This window comes from Cinclus cinclus, chromosome 1 (assembly GCF_963662255.1).
Source record: "Cinclus cinclus chromosome 1, bCinCin1.1, whole genome shotgun sequence".
Taxonomy (NCBI): domain Eukaryota; kingdom Metazoa; phylum Chordata; class Aves; order Passeriformes; family Cinclidae; genus Cinclus; species Cinclus cinclus.
This window is the reverse complement of record NC_085046.1, coordinates 18,001,020-18,021,742: the sequence shown is the minus strand read 5'-3', so window position 1 is coordinate 18,021,742 and position 20,723 is coordinate 18,001,020. Positions and strand designations below refer to the sequence as shown.

The 20,723-nt window shown below is 37.5% G+C and overlaps 1 protein-coding gene across 1 annotated transcript in view; it reads right to left on the bottom strand.

The window, feature by feature from the left end:
- Positions 1-249: 249 nt before the first annotated feature.
- Positions 250-20,723, bottom strand: part of DNAJC1 (DnaJ heat shock protein family (Hsp40) member C1) — a 107,442-nt gene continuing 86,968 nt past the window's right edge. Inside the window, exons 9-12 of the mRNA XM_062494412.1 lie at positions 15,300-15,419; positions 2,497-2,545; positions 1,565-2,043; positions 250-532 (exon numbers count right to left, since the gene is read on the bottom strand). Coding sequence (XP_062350396.1) covers positions 464-532; positions 1,565-2,043; positions 2,497-2,545; positions 15,300-15,419 — 717 coding nt within the window. The 3' untranslated portion in view covers positions 250-463. The remainder of the gene's footprint in view (positions 533-1,564; positions 2,044-2,496; positions 2,546-15,299; positions 15,420-20,723) is intronic.

Genomic DNA, 20,723 nt, shown 5'->3' with positions numbered 1-20,723 from the left:
TCAAAATGCTACTAGATATTTATAAGAATAAAGTATTTATAAGCATATGGCCTTAGATTTAGAGGTGCAAGAAAGAAAAATATACTTTGAGAGCAGAGTTTCATTACTGTCGTGCTTGGTTAACAGTTTCAGGTCAATTCTCTCTTTCAAAACAAATAAAAGTTATTCATATATCCACTGGCTGCAAACCTACCAGATTCAGTATGTGATTATCAGAGGGAGTTTGCCTGAAGCTCACTTTTAGACTGTCATCACACATCTGCATAAGCAGCTCTTCAATACAAACACACCTTCATTCTTCAACATACAAACAGGTAAGATTGTGTAAGATTTATTAATATTTTCTTCTACTAAGGCACATGACGTATAGAAATACTGAGGTACAAAAATGCAACTTCCTGCACATGAGATTTAAAACCCCATTTTGACAAACATGAGCTACATCTCTTCTTTTTCACAACATTCAGCTTTTAGCCATTTTTTTCTTTTGCACCAGTTCAACAAGCAACTTGTATCTTGCTATACACTCCTCCTGAAAGGAAACACAAAAGTGTTATTCAAAGGTTTGTATTTTAGTACTGCTTTAACTCTATACAGGCTACTTTATTCTAGAAGAGCAGCTGGGTTCTGGGGGTTGTGTAGGGGCTTTTTGTTTGTTTGGGGATTTTTTTGTTGTTGTCTGTGGGGTTTTTTTGTTGTGGGGTTTTTGTTGGGTTTTTTCTTGATTGGTTGGTTGGTTGTTTTCTTGTTTTAAAGCTGCACGCTGGATTTGAGAAGGGGAATCTATATCTAGTGAAGAGATTAGAGAAATGAACTTGCAATTTACATTTCTCAGAGGTTTGTTTATCTGTTTGATGAGCACACAAACCCAAGAAACAGTTGCCCAGTATTTCTTGACAAGGACTGCAAGAGCAATTACGGAACAGCTGTATTGCAGTATCTGTTTAAAACAGCTACTCTGGTGTGAGGCACGCTGCAGGCAGGTTAAGATGAGCCTTCAAGGTCACTGATGCAGCACCTGCTGACACCAGAAACTGCAGAACTTCAGAGCCAGAGAGACCCAAATCACTCCCCACTGCACTCCCTGCTCCCTAACTGTGTTTGGCACAAATATTACGGGGCTTTTCTGCAGCTACAATGGCTGAAGCAAGCAAACTAAGCTATCACAACTATTAGGAAAATCTAGTACAAACCATTTGTATCAATGACAATTAATGCTATTTTTAAAAATTATACTTACAAAAAGAACCTTGGATTGATTATTGAGCATTTAACACTTGCAGATGGATTACTTATTTTTTTTGCTCATTGAGATGGGTTGAGAAAGGTATTGCGAAAATGTAAGCAAAACAGCTCATCAACATTTGGTTACTAACTTTGAATCAGAATTTGTTTTAAAATCTAATTTTGTCCTGCAACTGAAGATCTGAAAGGCAGAGGAGAGGTAGGTATTTTAAATGAAACAGGAGTTATTTCAGTATTTTCTGTATTCCTTCAAACAAGCTGAAATAAATGAAAGAAATGTTTTAATGTTATACTATAGTTCAGTCAAGACAAGTCATACCTTGCTTTTTCCAGGAATGCATTTTGCTATTTTGTCCCAGCGGTCCGATGTTCCCTTTGGGTACTGCTGCAAGGCCATTTCAAGAAGCTTCTGTTGATTTTGAGTCCATAGTTCTTCTGGTGCACGGCTTTTCTCCCTTCTTCTGCTTTCATCATCACTCTCTTCCTCTTGCTCAGTGTTATCAAAATCTTTCTGACGTCTCCCTCTGCCCTTCTCTTCTGGTACCTCTTTTGTTGCCAGCAGAGCTGTTTCAGGTGCTTTGACGATTTTTCGTCTGCGGTGTCTAGTTTCACTTGCCATGGTCTCCTTTGGATCTGTCTGGATATCCATCTGCTCTGATACAAGATTGTAGTTCCCCTCCTCCTCCACTTCCTCTTCCCTTTCCCGCTGGGTGATTATGTGATCCGGAAGATTCATGTTGACTTTGAAATTTTTGGAATTGTGAGCCAGCATTTTAAGCTCTGAGAGCCTAATGATACCTGTTGGAAGCACTGCTGTTACACTTCTGAAAAAGTAAAACACCCCACAAACAGGCAGGGAACTGCCCACAGATTAAAGGTTCTCAGAATAGTGCAGAATGGACAAAAAGCTCTTCTGGACTGGCAGCTTAAAAAAAAACAAAATAGAGAAATCAAGGCATTCATTTGATCATCAAGGTGATGAACTTTGCCAATTAGGAACTTATCTGATCTATAGGAAATGCTACTAAATTCCCACACTGATATAAAAAACAGCAACCTGAACAAATGACCAAACCCCACAAAAATGAAATAAGAAAGCCCGAGAGGATGTAGCTAAAGGAAAATGTTCTCGCAGAATACCCAGCAGTTCTCTTTTCTCAAAGTAAGGCAGGGTTGCAAAAATCTCTGTGCGGAGCAGATTCTGAAAGGCACAACTATCTCCCAAACTCAGTAATTTTCATAAGCACACACCTGGTGTATGTGTAACAGAATCCTTCACCTGTTTGGCTTTCAGGGTAACCTGCATGCAAACAACAAAAATGAAGGACTATTAAAAATTTTATCATTGGAGGTATTGAGGAATTAATTATTAGTTTACCACAAAACACCTACATTGAAGATACAGTAAATATGGTGAGGCTGTTGCTCTTTGGCTGCATTTTCTCATATGTGGAGTTCAAACTGGCTTAAAGTAACCTTCTAGATTTTGTTCTTTCTAAACCATTCCTGCCTTATTAAAATAATATAAACGATGCTACACATTTCTATTACTATCACCATAATACACCACAATTGCTACTCAAATTTTAATTTCTTTCCTTGTTAAACTTCTGTCCTGAAAATACCACAAGGATAGGAGGAAAAGAACCAAATGAGTTATCTTCTATATATTAGTTTCTCAATACCGAACAAAAGAACAAAATAACCCGCATAGGTCCAGATGATGAAGTGGACAGGCATTAAGTCCCCAAATGAAAAGTAACTGTTTGATTGCCAAAGATCAGCAAAGACACCTCCTGCGTCCTGGTACTGCAGCAAAAGTTATTACTCATAGACCAGAGGATAGAGAGTTGCTTGATTCAACCTCTCCAGCTGTACTGAAACCTCTGTCCTGGGAGAAAAATAACACTAGTTTTAGCATTTTTGGATTTTTTAGAGTAAAAAGTGATTGTTTCAGAATTTGTTCTGTTTGTAAGCAAACAGGCTTTCTCCCCACCCAGAACAAGGAGCTCCCTCATCTCAAATTTCTGGACTTCACTACAGATAACAAGCCAGGCTTCACTTAAGATTCTTGAATTACTTAGCATCTTTGTTATATAAAATGACCACAGAATTATAGAATGGCTTAGGTTGAAAGGGACATTAAGGATCATCTGGTTCCAACCCTCCTGCCACAAAGACACCTTCCACTGGACCAACCAGGCCTTGAACACTTCAGGCATCCATGACTTCTCTGGGCAACCCTTTCCAGTGCCCCACCACCCTCACAGTAAAAATATTTCTTCCTAATATCTCATCTAAACCTACTTCCTGTCAGGTAAAAGCCATTGCCCCTTGTCCTATCACTACAGCACTTGTAAAAAGTCCCTCTCCAGCTCTCCTGTAGCTCCTTTTAGGTTGCAACCTACAGTCCCAAATTCAGGTACCACAAAAAAAAAAAGCATTTTAAAATGTAGCATTCACAGAATTATACAATCTTTATAATTACTGAAAATGTTTGATGAATACTAGATATCATTTTTTTTCCCTTTTTGAGTGTGAGGACTTATTATAAAATAAATCTAGAAATTGAAATCGAGTATTCTGAACCACTCAAATCAAATTTAAAATGTAAACAGGCAACAACTGAATGAAACCTGATACTACATGGGATGGGTTCTCTGTGCTCCCTGCTCTCTGAACCTGGGACCTCAGACGTTAACATCGCTTTAGTGTAAGGTGTATGGTAGTGTGCTGCCCAGAGCAAAAATAAAAAATTCCTCTGTGGGGGATTGATGGGATTTATTCACATTAGGAATCATTCAGGCCTTCTGAGCCACAGCAAAGACTTAGCTGTTTTAGCTACCTAATGTTAACAATAACAATTATTCCCTAGTCAGAGCAGCACTAGAGAGTAAACCCGCCAGAGCATTGTAAAGCCTTTTGCTGCAAGAAGAATTAAATATTAAGATTCAGGATTTTTGTTCTATGACAAGATTTATAAGTGAGCACCTCAACAGTTAAAATACCTTGGCACCCATCTGGTTCTAGTCTGGTCTGTTTGGTTCCTCCCACCAACCTTTCTGCCACAAAATTGCAGCATTTTGCTGTAAAAATAGGCTCATGCTGGATCTCCTTAAGGAAATGAGAGCAAGACTTAACAAGGCAAAGTGGTCTATTTTCCCTACAAATTAAGCCTCATTTTCTGGGATGATTAAGTTCAAATGAAAACTCTGTGAACAATGAAATCCCAACTCTAATTAACTGAAACCTTTATCCAGAGGTACACATCTGGTACAGAAAACTCCAGTTTCTACTGTTGCAGTATGATAAAGTTTTAATTGTTCAAAGAAAAATGTCAGAATACTGTAATATGAACAGATAATTTTAAGTGGCACTAACAGCTCTGGGATCTCTGTGATCCCAATTTTGAAACAGCAGAAGGGATATTCCTTGAAAGACATGATCCATTAACAGAAATTGCCTTCCTTAAAAAAATTATATTCTAAAATAATCAAAACTAAAAGGTTTGTGTTCCATCTTTAGCAGTGTCTCTACAGTATCAGTGATTTAAAAGGCTGAGAGGAACAGAAACCACTCTTGACTGCTGAACAGGATGGATCCTTAGTGGTGTCCTGCTATGCATCTCTTAAATAGAAATCATGTTATATAAACTGGATTATAATAGATTATTTTCAAAAGAGGGAGAAGAATTTGCCATGTAAACTAGTAGCTATTGGAGCTTCCTGCAATGATGCAGTGAATTCACTCTAAATATGACAAGGCCATATTTATCTTTGTGTATTCCAGAAAACTGGAATACATGAAAAACTGGAATAAACCTTGCTATCTTTAAAGTAGGTCTTTCAGAGATTTACAGCCTGCTCATAAGGACATGAAGGAAAGAAAATGAGAGCAGAAAAGATTCCCCGAATAAAATAGAGCAGCCTGAATTGCCAGCAAAGACAAGTACCATAAGCTGCTGCCTCAGTGCCAATTGAGTTCAGTTTTCTCTCTGTTGAACCTCTGGCATTTTCACAGATCAGCAATTATCATTCTATCTTTCAAGCTGAGACTACACGTGCAACACAGACTTTGCTTTGGAAGTGCAAATCAGCTGGATTTCAGTTTTCTTTACAAGACAGGTGTCCCCGAATTCAGTTAGTGTACATATCCCATAACAGATACAAATTTCGCTACATATTACATCTAATTGGACTGGAATCTAAACTGTACCTCTCTGCTCAGTCAGTGAAGGATTTTGGATTATTCCCAGATCTGACTGCATTTTGTATTTCCCCTTGCATGCAAAATACTCAGGAGTAAGTCTTTCCATAGGTTATCCTATGTTGGCCAGATTCACTCATTGTAGCTTGGTGAACCCAAATATTAAGTTACTCCATTCATCACATTTAATATTTCAAAGACTTTATCTTTTGAAGGCTTTATGATATCTATTTATATTTTGATGGACTTTCAATTTGGACATTCACCAGGTAAGATGGAAATAACAACTGTGTGTATGGTTTAGATACTGAAAATCTACCATTTCAAACATTGAACAAGCACCTTCAGTTGACATAAGTTTGACAACTCATCAAGCTTCCCACAGCTTTACTATCATCATTCACAGGTTACAGGGGAAGATTATTTGTCTATTATTATTTTTGTCAGCTTTCTTCTTCATACAGATGTTTGCAAGTCCTTTTCCATGTGCTATGTACAGTTCATGTTTACTCCAGCTCTGTTCACTGAGAGTTCAGGTCTCACATATTTAGGCTTCAGATTTATGTGTCCATCAACCTCAACTGTCATTGTCATTCCAGATGCTGACACAGGGCAAGAATAATTAACATGTCGGTATTAAACTGTTAAGGATTATTAGGAATCCAGCCTATGAACATAAGAAGTTATATTTCACTATGAACATAAGAAGTTATATTTCAATTTGATCTGTTGGAATTTAATCATTGTTCTTGCCACTCAAATCTGCAGACTCTTCTGTTGCCCATTCCTCTGCTTTTTTGACATCCTTAATATCAATTTAAATTTCCTTTCCGGGGGGGAATAGTGTTATTTACTAGCTAGTTCCTAACTGATTAATAAAAAATTCACCAAGTTATGCAACATAAGTCACTCTATTGTTTTCTCTACACAATTACTTATCATACCTTGCTTATATATTATTATTACTTTTTCATTAGTTAACAGACAACATACTTGGAAAAACTTACTCAAAGTATGAAGCAGTTGTAGAATACTCTCTTTTAGTTATTATTGCTAGCTTTCCCTGCATAGTGCTTTAAAATTACAGATTTCATGTATATTAAATTGAGTTTTATCCTGACTGTGAGAAGGTGTGCTAAAAGCCTGCTGTTTTTGACAACAGCTTTCACCAGAGTATCAGCCAACCCCCTTAAGAAATCCTGGGTCTGGAGACACCTTAATAAGAATCAAGACTGTGAAAATGATTTAAACAGAAGACAGAAGATCTCATATTTCTGCAAGTATTTGTACTGCTGAACAGACACACAACATTATTTTATAGGAATCAACTTTAAATGTTGTAGACCACCAGGGATAACAGAAATCACAAATAAAGTCAGGTAATATCACGCACAGGGAAACAGATTTCCTTAGACAGATAAAGATGACAAAAACCCCTGGATGCAAGCAATCAAATTGCTAGAGTAGAAATCAAACTATCTTACTATGGGACCTACAGAAAGAAACCACAGGAACAATTTGCTTCTGACAACTCCCTTCTGAACTCAGTTTCAATAGCTCTTCAGCTATAAAAAGATTCTATCGAAAGCAAGTGGGATTAGTGGGATGATTTTATGTGATGAAAGCCAGACAGAGTTGGTTTCCTCCTGTACTGCTAACAATTAGTCCAGATCACAATGACTAGTTGCTACTTAACAAGACACCTAGCAGTAAAAAACATTCCTCATCGTGACCATCCAGATGTTAAATCTCTTATTACCCTGGACACCTGCCACCTCTTTCAGATGGGACAATTGATACTTCAGAGATATACAGGGATAAAAAATCAGCTTAAAAACCTCTTAGATGCACAGGCAAAAGCAAATTCTGCTATCACACGAATGAGAGGGTACTTTTCACACTCCAGGGAAGGCAGACATAAAAAAAGCGCAGAACTATGACAGACCTAGAGGGAAAACCCTGTTAAGTCAGGTACAGTGATCCTACCGGTGCTAAACAGAGAGACAGAACCCTTTTGCAGAAGATGAAGAGCAATTCCCTATTCTCAGCAGGAGCCACCAGCCCACCAGCTCAGCTGAGCCCTCCAGCACCACCCCCAGCCCAGCTCTGCAGGGCACACACGTTCCACTGAAGCCTTCACCATTCACTGTCTCCTGGGAATCTTCTGTGGGCAACAACCTACCTTCCTTCTCTAGGATAGCATTTTGACTAGGATTGCAGCAGATAGCCACAGAAGTACAAAACTCTTAGGTTCTAATGACATTTTGAGAAAATAATAGAGATATTTTGAAAAAAAAATAATTCTTCCTTTGTAGAGGAAGAAAATCTACATCTCTTGGCTTTCCAAATGTCTATAAACTTCTTGCAAAGAAGGATGACGTTATGGTTCTACTGAACACTGGAGAGTCTGGTAACATTTTTTTATTCCTCTCAGCATCTTCCTGAGCAGAAGTTCTCCAAGTATTTACTGAAGATGTCATGGTTTCTCAGCATTAACTGTCAAAAATTTGCTCTCCCAGTAGCAGTGCTCTGCACCCAGTCATTATCTCCCTGCATACTCCCTATCTAGTTATGTCGTGAAAAAATGCCAAGATCTGTGGAATTACAGGAAAAAATAATGTGGAAAGAGCCTCTGAGTAGCTGAGGTTACTATGAAGCAATAAGAAATTTCTTGAATCTTTGAGGCTAATTTGAACTGTAATCACATTTTGTCTTATAAGGGAAAGCCAGATACAGAAGGATGTTATTGTCTTCATGGCTTTGTCAAAGTAGTAGGTTTTTACCATTCTTCAGTGTTGTGGATCTTCCAGAACCACACATAATAACTTGCCAAATTTAAAGTTCTTGTCTTGTAACCAAAATACTACCTGCTACACTGAATTTTCTTCCAATCTAAACAGCTTTTTTCATATCAGCCACACCTGTATCAAGCACTGTTTGACACAAGTCAGACAACAATAATGACCCATTCTTTTATTTCCAGGTGATTCAGAATTTGTTGCAAAGACTTCCCTTTTAGACACTAAAATAGCTTCTAAAATGGTGTCTCAGTTTTATCAGATTGGAGAAGCTTCAAATACTAAGGCATTGAGGCCAATCATTCTCCATTTTTCCAAGTCTCCTCACTTGCAACTTACAAGACCACTTGAAATAAGTATTTCAAATCAGATGTGCCTTTGTTTTGGCACTGCTACATTAGCTGAGTAGAGTGTTACAAACTTTCCCAAAAGTTTGTAATGTAACTAATCTCTAGCCACTGTGCAGGTTGAATTTGATACTAACACAGCAAATGAGTATTTTAAGGACAACATTCTTGCAAGAACTACAAAACGTTATGAATTTAACTGAATTGCTTTGGACCACCAGTTCCAGCCAGCACCAATACAGTTCTCTTATGCTTATGATTTTGAAGCCATGTGTGATTCTGAACTTCACCACAGCAACAGAAATCCCCAAAACAACTGTAAGTTTAATCATGAGGCAGTTTAAGATGTGGACTGCCAAAAAGGCAAATTTCACCTAAATGGCCAGATGTAGAACTTTCTCCACTTTAAGTCCCCAAACAGTCAATCTAAAGCAGCAAAATAATTGCTTCTTTTTTAGGATACAAGAGGAAGAACTTTGCAATTAGACTTGCAAAAATGATGGAGACTTCATACTGTGCTTGTTTTTTTGTCAGTTAAAATCCATGAGAGAGTCTTTAGATCTATCCTATGCAGGAGAGGAGTTTGACTCAAACACCCACTGCAACAACTACTTAGACATGCAAAACGCATTACATTTTTTGACACTTAGGAATCTGAATTCTGGAGTGAAATTCAAACCCAGCTCACCGTGAGCTTTGTGAGACATTATATTAATTTAACGCCACTCTATAAAAAGTTGCAGCATCACTGTCTTAACCCCTTCACAAGCCATCGATCTGGACCAAAAATTGCTGTCCCACTGTCTTCTGTAAGAAGACTTTTCCTTTAAGTGAGAAGAATGTTCTGGTCATGCATTATGAGATGAAAATCCATTTTGTTCATAAGGGGCGTTGTACTGTGCAATCCTGTAAAAATGGCAGGGCCAACTGTAGGGGTGCACAGAATAAAATTGTACAGTGACAGTGCTGTGAACTCAACCACCTTTTCTTCCCTCCAAGTATCTCTGGTGTGACTGTGGGATTAGACAGGTGTTTTGAAGACTTCACTCTCAGATTGAGGGATCTACATGACCTATATATTATCTAAACCCCATCTTAGATATTCATAACCTCTCTTGGACCTCGATCTAGGTCTTTATACTTCAGTAAGCAACTGGGAGAACTATTGATTACATAAATATATGCAGACTGCCAAGGGTGAATGTTTCAGAATATCCACTGGACTGCCCTGTAACTGAATTAACACAGACACAGTACACAAAATTAAATATAAAACAGTCTTAGGAAAACAGTTAATCTCCAGAAGCAAAAGATCTAATAAATTCATGAGCTTTTACATATGGACCATTTCTCATATAGATGTTTTCTTATTGGCAAAGTAAAGAGCTTGCATTTGTCAAAAATAAGAAATCTATTTTCAAATGGCATATTAAGTGCTATGAGTATGAACTCACACAGTCAGACTTACAGGCTCAAACTGTTGCTTGGGCATACAAGAGATATCATAAAATAAGCACCCACCACCCCCAAACCTCATGCTTTCAGGTTTCATGGTAATTCAGAATGTCTGCCACCTTGCTTTTGTTTTGCTGTCTACGTCAGTTTCTTCTACACAAGCAGCAAATCCCAATCAGTCTGTTTTTGCAACACAAATGCATGAGATTAGTGGCTGCAGGAGCAAACAGAATCAGTTTAAATCCTGTAAGACAAGTGAATGATATTACTTCACAAGTATGAAATCTGAGATCTCTTTGCCTTTAATTTAAAAAACCTGTACCTAATAATCACATTAAAGTCTGTTTGGCATGCCAGACAGCTTTTACTTCCTCTATTATTTTTACAATTTGAACGTCCTTTGTAGTTACTGAAATTAATTTATGCCTTTCAGCAAATATTTTTTTTAACTTTTTATCTATAAAGGTTGGTATTGTCAAGTACAATATACTTCTATAATTTCACATCGAAGTGCTTTTTCTCAATTTTTTAAATTCAGCATAAGCTGACAATCATTATTATAAATCTTCATAGGGATTTTAGCATTTGTCAAATCAAACAACATAATTTTTTTAGAAATAGTAGTATTGCAACTCCACTCCATTCATTACTTATACTATGTTGTAGAGTGTTCACAGTGCTTAGGAAATTCAAACATAACTTTTTTATTTTGTTTTAAAAGGTCAATTATTTCCTTAAGTATTGGCAGACAGGAATGAGAACTAACCCTGGAGCAACAAATTCAGCAAGGAAAATGGGTCAAAGAACAGATGTTTGGAGGATGACAGAGAGCAGTGGTACAGGTAACCAGGTCAGCAGGCAGGAATCCTGATTAGAGTTAACTGAACTCCATTTCCCTTTCATAATCAAAATACTTGAAAACCTAATTTACAATAACAGCCAATTGCAATAAAAATTACTTTAAAAGCTGCAGAAGCTTTCAGTTATGAAAGCAATAAGATTTCATTATACTAAGCCAGCTGAAAACTGTCGTTATAGGGAAAGATTGCAAAATTCCCTATATGCATATACTGAAGTGACAATTAGCAATTTAAATAACTTAAATAATTAAACGTACTGATAAAGCAAGCACAACTTAACCTCATCTATTTTGGGTCGATTATCCATTGGCTGTTAAAAGATGTCTTCCTGAAGAGAGACAAGATAAACATGTCCTCCATTTACCATGACAGAAGTTAAAGTAGTAACCCTTCTTACAGTATGTCTGTACCACAGCTGCAAGCCTACCCTAGCTCTGAGGTGAAAAGCACAGGAATATGCTGCAAAGATATTTATGCTGGTATCACATGAGGCAGCATAAATAGAAACAGTGGAGCTGAAATGAGCTCAGGGACACTACAACATGTATGTAGCTGTTTATTGCTGGATTTTGGCTGGCACTTTCCCAGCAGTCTGCATCACACCGGGTGGATGTAGTTGTTTGGACAGGAAATCTGGTAAACATACCCATCTAATGGTGCTTACAGTAATCCTTATTTGGGCTGTGTCTTGGGAAATACCAATTAACAAACTGAATGTCTACAAAACATCAACCTGAATAGTAGTAGACAAGAAAAAAGCCAAAGGAACACTATTAGGAATTACTGAATTTAAGAAGTCAAGATAAGGTGTACGCAGTGATTACTGACCAACTGTGGTGACTCTCTGGCTTTGATTCTACACTTTAAAAAATGAATTCACACATGCTTCCAATTGTAGTGAAGGTTTTGTTTCCTCCCCTTTCCCTCACAGATAGCTTGCACTTGCTAGTGTAATCACAGATTGTATGAAGAGAAGGACCTAACCTCAGGCAGAACAACTATATTGATGTTTTCTCTTCAGATGTTTGTGCAACCTGTTCTTAAAGGCCCACAAATACAGAGACTCCACAGTAGCTAATTCCACTGCTTTATCATCTCCATTGCAATTCTTTATCCTTCAGAGTCTAACTCTGCAGCCTCTGATTAAATTTGAGGCAATAATTTCATGCCCTGTAAAACTAATACAGTGGACAAGACCCTTCCCGATTATGGTTTTCTTTTTATGTAGTTGAATAATAACATCCTTGGTTTGGCTTTTTTCTTTTCCTTTTTTAGTTCAACAACATGAATTCCTTCACAATCTTCCCTTGTAGATAACATTCTAGGAACCTATTATCCTCATCTGGACTCTTTCTATCAAACCACATGTTTAAGTGTAATGCTGAAAACTAGAAAAAAGCTAAGGATGTAGTAAGTTAAAACAACATCATGAAGCTGAAAAGTTCAGAAAAGTCAAGAACACACTCCTCAAGTCGCTGCTTCACACTGCTTAAAAATTGCAAGTGGAAACAGTTGGATGTAGCAGGAATTTACTTCTTTTAAAAAAGAATAAATTCAAGACAAAATAGAATTTCTTTGGGGTGGTTAGAGGGACTGAATTCCATTAATGCTCTTCTGATATATATGAATGGTTTCAGTTTATTCTCTAGAGAATTTTGAGACTTTTTTCTAACTTTTTTTTTTTTTCCTGAGGAAGAAAGCTTTGAGACAGAAGCAACAATGGATACAGCATTTTGGATTGGATTACACTGAGCTATTTTTATTAATACCTATTTAGCTAATCTACTATTAAATAAGGGTCGAATGCAAAAATTCCCTTGGAAACAAGCACATTATACATTATCAATCCTTTCTGTCATAATTCTCTAACTGTGAAAGGAAAACCAAGCCTTACTGCTTTTGATGCTTTGCAGAAGAAAGAAGCTGACGCTAATCTCAAGTTTTTAAAAAGTGTTTCCTATACAAAAAATATTAGAAAACCAAATTCAAATTCATCCTTGAATGTTTGTCTTTTTTAAGACCCAATGCATTTGCTAGATAATACATACTTCAAACCCTCTCTGGCATGACTCCTGCTAAACCAGCTGGAAGCAAGGCATTCCCTACCTCTGCTACACAAGCTGTTTCAAAGCAGCACCTTGTACACCAGAATTTATCTCCTCGCTCTGCTCCCAGCAGAAACAGGGAGCAGCTGTTTGGGCAGCAAATGCTTCCTGCACATGCAAACACCTTTTTTACTGCACACAAAATTTTAACAACCCAGAAGTTCCTCCTGCAGCTTTACTATAATATTTCTTATCTAATTATGGTGACGCCCAAACAAATTAAGAATCCTTGCTATAAATTGAGATTCTATGTTCAAGAAATATACAGGATAAGCTGTACATCTTATTGAATACTGAAATTTTACTGTATGGATATATCTGAAGTCCTTTCCAGTTTCACCATATCTAGTACTGATGTAGTAACAATCTGAGACCCAAAGAAGTTCCCATGAAGCTTTTGTTTAAAACATTAATTTTGTAAAACATTCGTTTTTGTTTCCTTGCAATACTTAATTGCTGCAATTCTGTGTAATGCAATGATAAAAGTAGCAGAAACTCTAACAAATTAGTTTGTGTCAAGAAACCTGACCTAGCATTAGTAGCAGTTGAAAATTTCTAGAGAACTGAAAATTTGTGTGGAGAACAATTACATTAATAACATAGTTAGAGGTTACTAGAAGTAAACATGATTACACTCACACCTTTCTCCACACATAAAAATCCTGGAAATTCCTTTTTTCATACCAGAAAATTACAGCTTTTAGGACAATTACATTTCTATCGTTTCTCATTCCTACTCACTGAAACAAAACATCAAGTTGCTGAGGACCTCTCATCTAATGGAAGAAACAAGTGAGCTTTCTTTTTTTCTTTCCAGTACTGGATGTGTGCAAGCATAATGGCCAAATATATTATACAAAGGATTCATAATATACCCAAGTCAAGGAACAAAGCAGACAGTGGGTGCAAAAGGCAATCTGAAGATAGTGTTAGTTTTGTTATGGATTTATGTAGAACCATTCCACATGTCCGTACTATCTGCATCAAGATAATCAAATTTTCCAAACCTATCTCAAAAGCTCTTTGCAATGAACTCTGTGCACTACCAACATATGTGAAATATTTTTCCTGGTAATATCAGTAAAATGTAGCATCTTTTAAATAAAATCACTCCAGTAGTATGACTACTTCAAGAAATATAATAATACTGAACAAAAAAAACCCCAAAAAAACAAAAAACCAAAAAACTTAAAAACCCTAATTTCATTTGATTAGCAGGTTAGTTACTTCTTGCTTATAATGCACTCTTTTGCAAATAATGTATTGTTCTAAAATTAGTATAGTACAAAAAACTTATTTTTAGTATATGTATCAGAACAGTATAGGCGCATTAAAACTTTAAAAGCAAGTTCTAAAAATAACTTTTTGTGATTATATCAACAATGAAAAAATTTTAAGAAGTACACATATTTCCCGGAGGGCTTTAATATTTTACTGTAGTCAGTGGTTTTGTTTCCCATTATTTAAGATAATTCCTGAAATATGATAAAGAACACCTAATCTCAAAATGTACATGAACAGATTCAAACATTATTCTCATTAACCCCTACAGAACCTATAAAATAGGGTCAGCTGAAAGGGCTTTCAAATGATCCTCAGCAGACACTACATCATGTTCTAGTGATCTATAGCTTGAAAAGGAAGTGGGTTTTTTTACAGCCTAGCCCCGAAGGGTTTTAAGATCATAACACTTAAAAAACGTAAGTACAAGGTTTCTTTAGTATCTGGTCCATACTATAAAAATATGAATTAAGAGAGACATTAATTATTTTACATAATATATTTTTAAGCATGCTATAATGCTGAAAAAGGCATTGAAATAATATCATACACCTTACTTGTTTTAAAATTTACAAAGATATTTCTACTTAATTAATGGAAACCACCTGTCTAAACATCATTAGCTCATATGCATTTTTTAAGGACTGGCTTGAAACAGAGAAGTAATCTTTAACCAAGTCACACAAACATTCACTTGCAGTGAAAGGAGGTTGCTACAAAACCTGCAGTGCATTGTTTTTATGTTGTTGGGTTACAGTAGCTGAAGTTTTTAAGCACCAGAATCCCCCATCCAGCTGATCAGTTACAGCTGTTAATTGTGGCAGGAGAGACTGGCTGACATCTGCTTCTTGCATAGTTAGTTAATGGTTCACTTCCAGGTCCTAAAAGGATTGTAGCTTCTCTCAAAAGACAACGTCAGCCCCCATATACGTCTGCCTTCTACACTGCCTGTCTTGTTCTGGTTTGTCATCCTCTACACAATGCAAATCTGAGTGAACTCACATCTGCCACTGATCGACCCAATTCGTGAGCAATCTTTTCCCATCGACCAGGGGTCCCCCCTGGGAACTTAACCATACTTCTTGTCAGCTGGCTCAGGTCCTCCTCTGTCCACTCAGGTGCCTGTAAAACATTTGTAAAACATTCATTACACTGGAATATTGGACATTTATTTGCGAGGTAATATACGGACATAAAACCTTCTTTAAACAAATTAATCTAATAATGTAAAAAAATAAATCTGGGTATCTTCTCTGTGTCTTGTTGCTGAAAACAGATAAAGCCAACAGACCAACAGTAAGATACAATAAATCCTGAACACTCAAAAATTGCACTTTGTCTATTATGTAGACTAACATATTTAATTTCTATTAACTTTGAAACAACATACATAACACAATGCTATAAAATGCAGTAAAGATAACATTCAATATTACTTTTTATTAGATTATGGGATTATGCAAAAATTAGATGGGCCCAAGTAAAATAAGAACTTAATCTGACTACTGCCATAAAAGACAACAATTCTGCAAAGCCATGAGAAACAAAAAGAGAGCTAAGGAGAATCTCCATCCTCTACTAGAAACAGGCAGAAACAATGACACAGGATGAGGAAAAGGCTGAGGTAATTCATATCTCCCCTTTGTCTTGTTTTTTAATGGAAAGATCCATTGGTCTCCATGCACCCAGTTCCTGAACTGGAAGACAAAGCACAAGGAAGCCCCCATAATCCAAGCAAAAATGGGTCAGTGACCTGACACACACAAAGGCCCATGTGAGTGGATGGATCCACTGGATCCATCCATGGGATCCATCCAAAGGAACTGAGGAAGTTGAAGGAAGTGTTCATTGAGTCCTTTTCAAACATTTACCAGCACACCCAGCTGACTGGGGAAGTCCCAGTTCACAAGAGGTTTCCAAATGCAATACTTATCTAGAAGAAGGATTAAAAGGAAAATCCAGTGAACTACAGGCCTAACAGTCTGACCTCTGTGCCAGGGAAGGTCATGGAGCAGATCCTCCTGAGAACCATCACATCTGCAGGACAACCAGGGGATCAGGTCCAGCCAGCACAGGTTTGTGAAAGGCAGGTTCTGCTTGACTGACCTGATCTCCTTTTCTATGATAAGATGACACACTGAGTGGATGAGGGAAAGGCTCTGGATGTGCCCACCTGGACTTCAATAAAGCCTTTGACACCATTTCCCACAGCATCTCCTGCAGAAGCTGGCTGCTCATGGCTTGGCTGGGTGCTCTGCTGGATGCACAGAGAACTGTTGGGATGGCCGGGCCCAGAGGGTGCTGGTGAATGGAATTACATCCAGTGCTGCTCCCCAGGGCTCAGTGCTGGGACCAGCTGTGTTTAACATCTTTATCCACGATCCACGTGAGGGGATCAAGGACACCCTCAGTGAGTTTGCACACACTGAGACACACTGAGTTGGGTGGCAGTGTTGATCTGCTGGAGGGCAGGAAGGCTCTGCAGGGGGATCTGGACAGGCTGCATTGATGGGGAGAGGCCGGAGGTCTGAGGTTCAACAAGGCCAAGTGCCTGTGCCTGCTCCTGCCCTTGGGTCACAACAACCCCTGCAGTGCTACAGGCTGGGGCAGAGTGCCTGGAAAGATGCAAGCTGGAAAAGGTCCCGGGGGTGCTGCTCAACAGCAGCTGAACAGGAGCCAGCGAGTGCCCAGGTGGCCAAGAGGCCAATGGCATCCTGGCCTGGATCAGCAACAGCGTGGCCAGCAGGACCAGGGCAGTGACCATCCCCCTGGACTCAGCACTGCTGAGGCCACACCTCAAATCCTGTGTTCAGTTCTGGGCCCCTCAATTCCAAAAGGACACTGAGGTGCAGAAGAGAGTCCAGAGAAGGGCAATGGAGCTGGGAAAGGGTCTGGAGCACAAGTCTGATGAGGAGAAGCTCAGGGAGCTGGGGGTGTATAAAGGAGGCTCATTAAAGAAAAGGAGGTTCAGAGGAAACTTGACTGCTCTCTACAGCTGCCTGAGATAGAAAGGTTTGGCGAGGTGTGGACTTGCCTCTTTCCCAGGCAATAAGGTCTAGAACAAGAGGAAATGGCCTCAAGTTGTGCCAGGGGAGCTTTAGATTGCATATTAGGAAAAGTTACTTCACCAAAAGGGTTTTCGAGCATTGTAACAGGCTGCCCAGGGAAGCAGTGGAATCGCCATCACTGGAGGTATTTAAAAGACCATGTGGATGTGACACTTGGTGGGCTTCACAGTACTGGATTAATGGTTAGAGTCAATGATCTGAATGGCCTGTTCCAATTTAACAATTCCATGAATAAATCACAGTTTAAGATACAAAGTTTTAAACATTTATTTTATTGCCTATCTAATACTTTTTCAGCAAAGACCTAGAAAATATCTCCATTTTGACATACTAAAAAAGCCTCTAAATTAAACACAACAGTCATCTTAGCTTTTTGTCAACTGTTACCATCCTGTGTTTTAGCATTCTAGAATGAACCAGGAATTAAATCTGTTGACTCAAATATTCCATCAAGACAATTAAGCAACACCCCTCCCCCCTCCCTAAAATGCAGTTATGCCACAAAACCAGACCGGATGCTTCCACTACCCAATAACCAAAAGATATAAAAATGTTTTATTCTAACTACATGCCAAGCTGTTAACAATGACTGTCTTCATAACAGCCAAATAAAAGTGAACAAAGCAAGGAACACACAATTAGAATAGTTTAAGGCATGAAATCACAGTTGCCTCAGAAGGCAAAATGCAGTAACCATCTTTGACATTTGCAGAATCTTTGGCAATGACTGCAGAGCCAAATCTTTGTTATTATCAGTAGTTTGCCATTTTATTTATTTTTAAGAAATTCTTTATGACATACCTCTTCTAATCACCATTTCCGATAATGAACAGGCACATATCAAGCGGTTTGCATTACAGAGCCATCAGCACAGAACAACAGTCAGAGGTGAGTGACCCCAGGGACCATCTCCACAACTACAGCAAAGCTTCTCCCTGACACTAATCCTGCCTGTCATTCTCCCACTGTGCTCTAACCACACTGACATCCGCCCGCCGCACTGCAAGCTTAACGGGGCCCTTCCTGACTTTTTACTGTCTCCCCCAATCAATGGTTCAAGCGTGCTCTTTTCACCATGTCCAAATGGCAGCTTCACTCATAATCAAAGTGCATTGCTCCCGTTAAAGGGCTTCCCGAAAGGCTTCACCATTTGCATTCATTTGCAAAGCAAACTACTTTTATTCACTTTGTTCTGCTATCAAGAGTGTTCCCTGAAGCAGATAAATTGGCATAAATACAACCTGCCACTTAAAAGACAGTAAATAATAGCCAATAGTAGCAAGGATTTTATCAATCGTCCTAGTTTGGATCCATGTAGTCTTTTATTCAATGCTGAAAGCCTCAAACATTCATAGTTTTTAATGCAAGAATAAAATTAATTATCTCTGATGATTCAAAAACGAGATGCTTAAGTAACGTGTGTGTATGTGAGCGATCTCACACATACATTGCTTGCATTATACAATTACACCCTGGCCTACAGAAGAAATGACATACACAGAAAATTCTCCACATTGCAAAATAGCCTTATTGCTTTTACTGGTTTAAACTAGTTAATTTACTATATACCTTTATTACATTGTACTCCACATAGATATTTTATCTGAAAATATTTCTGAGGGATTTTTGTAAAGAAAGATTTCCAATGCCTAATGTTCTACTTATAAAAATTTTTATCACTGTAATTACAATAATGAATTCTTCTAACAAGTTCTGGTAAAAAGCCTTTTGTTTAAAAATCAGCCAAATTTCATACTTCAAAATTAGGGTTAATATGCAGTTTACTGTAATTTTCTCTTTAATTTGTTATAAAACTTGGTGGGGGTTTTGTTTGTTTGTGGTTTTGTTTTTTTTAAAACAGATTCACAGCTACATTCACAGCTCTTCTCTCTTACCATATCCAAGGCATATCTAAGCAATTACACACGGAAATCAAGATGATCTTTCAGTGATATACAGATGTTGGAAGCTTTCTGGTAAGTCTTATTTTCAGACTTTCTTGTAAGCTTTGATATGTTCTTACAGTTTTGTTAACAACTTGTTAATATTACAGAACTCTTGGGGTTATCTTCCTAAATAATGGACAAAATGACAATCATTCTGTAGATATGTAGTTCATTACACTAATTCAGAGCACACAAATTCATTAGTTACATTAAAATATCAACTTCTTAGTCTTATTTCAATCTGAATAATTTTAGAATGTGAAGATCTAAAATATTTATAAACTTGGAAAATCTCTGAAAAAGTTTTTTTTTTTTTAAAGAAAATCCACTCTCAGCAGCAAAAGCTGTAAAGGAGCTTTTGTGAATTTGCAATTCCTCAGCAACAGTTAATTGTGTCTTTAGATGCAACAGCGCCTACTGTGATCCAAGTACTACAAGCAGCTATGAGGGTGGTCATGGTGTGAATGTATTCTCCCTGTTCTAATCTGTAGCCAACTGTAACTGTGAGAGTCAAATGAATGCATAAACATACTGCTTTGTCACCTAAAACCATGTGTGTCCAATATTACTGAAACACTGGGCCAAAATTCATCTCTATAGTAAAGCAGTGGAAGACACCACATGGTGAGGGGACAGCTGTTGTTACTATACAAGCATTCAGATTTTGCATCCAAAAAGCCCCATTCTGGGATTAACTCCCCATACTGAATACAAAATTAAAAGTAGAGAGTTATGGTCTTAAGTCTTTAAAATGAAAATAAGCTACAAGAGTAGATATAAAAAAAAATTCATAGCATTCCCATAAATAATAATACTTTAGCATGATTTATCTTACATAGCTGGCAATATTGAGGGATCAGTTCACTCAAACCACTATGCACCTTCTATAGAAAAGAAATATGAATGTAGTTTATTGTTCAGCATCACTCTTACATGTGTATCTGCACTTGGCAATTCCACCCCACCTCTTTCAGCATGACACTTTTACACTATTAGGATTTTTTAAAATATGGGCAACAGTATTTTCAATTACATTAAAAGCAAGTTTTTAGACAACAAAGCATTTCTTGTCAAGATAAATCTGACTCACTTAATCCTGTTAATAAGTATAAAACTATATATGCTTTTATTGATAAAATGGGAAAGTGGCTGGTATTTGAGAGTTTTTAAGGAAACTTTCAGAATCATTTACAGTACCTTGAGACTGAACTTATTTTCTAGATTAAATTTTAAGATCTAAAATTTAGATATTTCTTCCTGTCATCAATATATTGTATATTCAATTAAAATCACTCTTGTATGGGAGTTTGGCTAATGTTTCAATCTACTTAGAACTTAGTGCTACACTTAATTTAATTTTGGTGATTCACTGATTTTGAGCACACCTAGTCCACGATCTTGCAAATAAAGCA